The 1,345-nt window shown below is 69.2% G+C and overlaps 1 protein-coding gene across 1 annotated transcript in view; it reads left to right on the forward strand.

The window, feature by feature from the left end:
• SSPO (SCO-spondin) overlaps positions 1-1,345 on the forward strand; it is a 48,594-nt gene that overhangs the window by 13,618 nt on the left and 33,631 nt on the right. The window contains exons 27-30 of the mRNA XM_011365538.1: positions 422-550; positions 641-732; positions 816-1,047; positions 1,159-1,311. Coding sequence (XP_011363840.1) covers positions 422-550; positions 641-732; positions 816-1,047; positions 1,159-1,311 — 606 coding nt within the window. The remainder of the gene's footprint in view (positions 1-421; positions 551-640; positions 733-815; positions 1,048-1,158; positions 1,312-1,345) is intronic.

The raw sequence follows: 1,345 nt of genomic DNA on the forward strand, positions 1-1,345 counted from the left end.
GGCATCGGCCTCCTTTGACCTTTTTCATGAAACTGTCTTTGAAAACTCGTGCCCTCCAGCCCAGGCCCAGGGTAGAGAAGAAAGGGGCTTTTGTTCTTGCCTACGTTTAGGAAAGATGGGGTGTCGGGGGGGTGCTCTCTGGGCTTGGGGAGAGGGCCCGTTGGGAGGCTACCCCCAGCCCCTCCTCGCCAGACCTGGGGGTTCCCTTTGTGCCCCTCCGAGTCAGCCCTTGATGTCCTGGCCACCTTTCCCGCAAGTAGGGGCGACTGCCCGCAGGTCACAACACCTCCCCGGGGTGCGGGTGCATATTGGCTCCGTCTCCCACCTGCTTCCGCTCCGGGCCTTGGGCCCCTCCTGCCAGCCCCTCTGCAGGGGGAGCGGGGAGGGGCAGGAGCTCAGTAGGACTCTTCTGTGTCCACAGGCTCCACCCAGCTGCCCCCATGCGGTGACCTCTTCCCCTGTGCCTTGGCTCCCCAAGTGTGCCTGCACCCAGAGCGGCTCTGCGATGGGGTCCCTGACTGTCCCCAGGGCGAGGATGAGCTGGCCTGTGGTAATGGGACTTGGGTTCCTTGATGGAGGGCAAGGCATGAGGGGGCCGCCGCCCTCTGCTTAACGGTGCTTTCTCTCCCCTTCCCCTCAGAGGGGCTGCCAGCCCCAGGAGGCCCCAACGGGACACGGGCTCCCTGCCCAGAGTATTCCTGCCCTGATGGCCTGTGCATCGGCTTCCAGCTGGTGAGGGTGGGGGGCGGGGGGTGCAGCAGGCAAAGCCATTGTGCCCCCTAGCGAGGAAAGAGCTCTGACTCATGCCTCCCCAGGTGTGCGATGGGCAGCCTGACTGTGACCTGGCGGGCGAGGCGGGCCCCTCCCCAGAAGAGCAGGATTGTGGGGCCTGGGGCCCCTGGAGCCCGTGGGAGCCCTGCAGCCGGACGTGCGGGCCCGGGGTGCAGGCCCGGAGCCGCCTCTGCTCCCCGCCCGGGCTCCCGGTGCTGCGGCTCTGCCCTGGCCCCGAGCTCCAGACCCAGGCCTGCTTCACGGCCGCCTGCCCAGGTGAGGGGCCTGGGCACTGGGGAAGGCAGTGCAGCTGGCGGGACTGGAAGGACAGGGGCGAGGGAGGCCACTGGGCCGCCACCCCCAGCTCATGGTGCCCCCGCCTCACAGTGGACGGCGAATGGGCCTCCTGGACGCCCTGGTCCTCATGCCCTGAGCCGTGCACGGGCACCATGGCCCGGCAGCGGCAATGTCGCCCGCCCCAGAACGGGGGCCGGACCTGCGCCCTGCTGCCCGGGGGCCCCCACAGCGCCCGCCAGACCCGTGAGTGCGATGGAGGAGGGCACGGCGGGCGGGG

Source organism: Pteropus vampyrus, unplaced genomic scaffold (genome assembly GCF_000151845.1).
Source record: "Pteropus vampyrus isolate Shadow unplaced genomic scaffold, Pvam_2.0 Scaffold112, whole genome shotgun sequence".
Classification (NCBI taxonomy): Eukaryota; Metazoa; Chordata; class Mammalia; order Chiroptera; family Pteropodidae; genus Pteropus; species Pteropus vampyrus.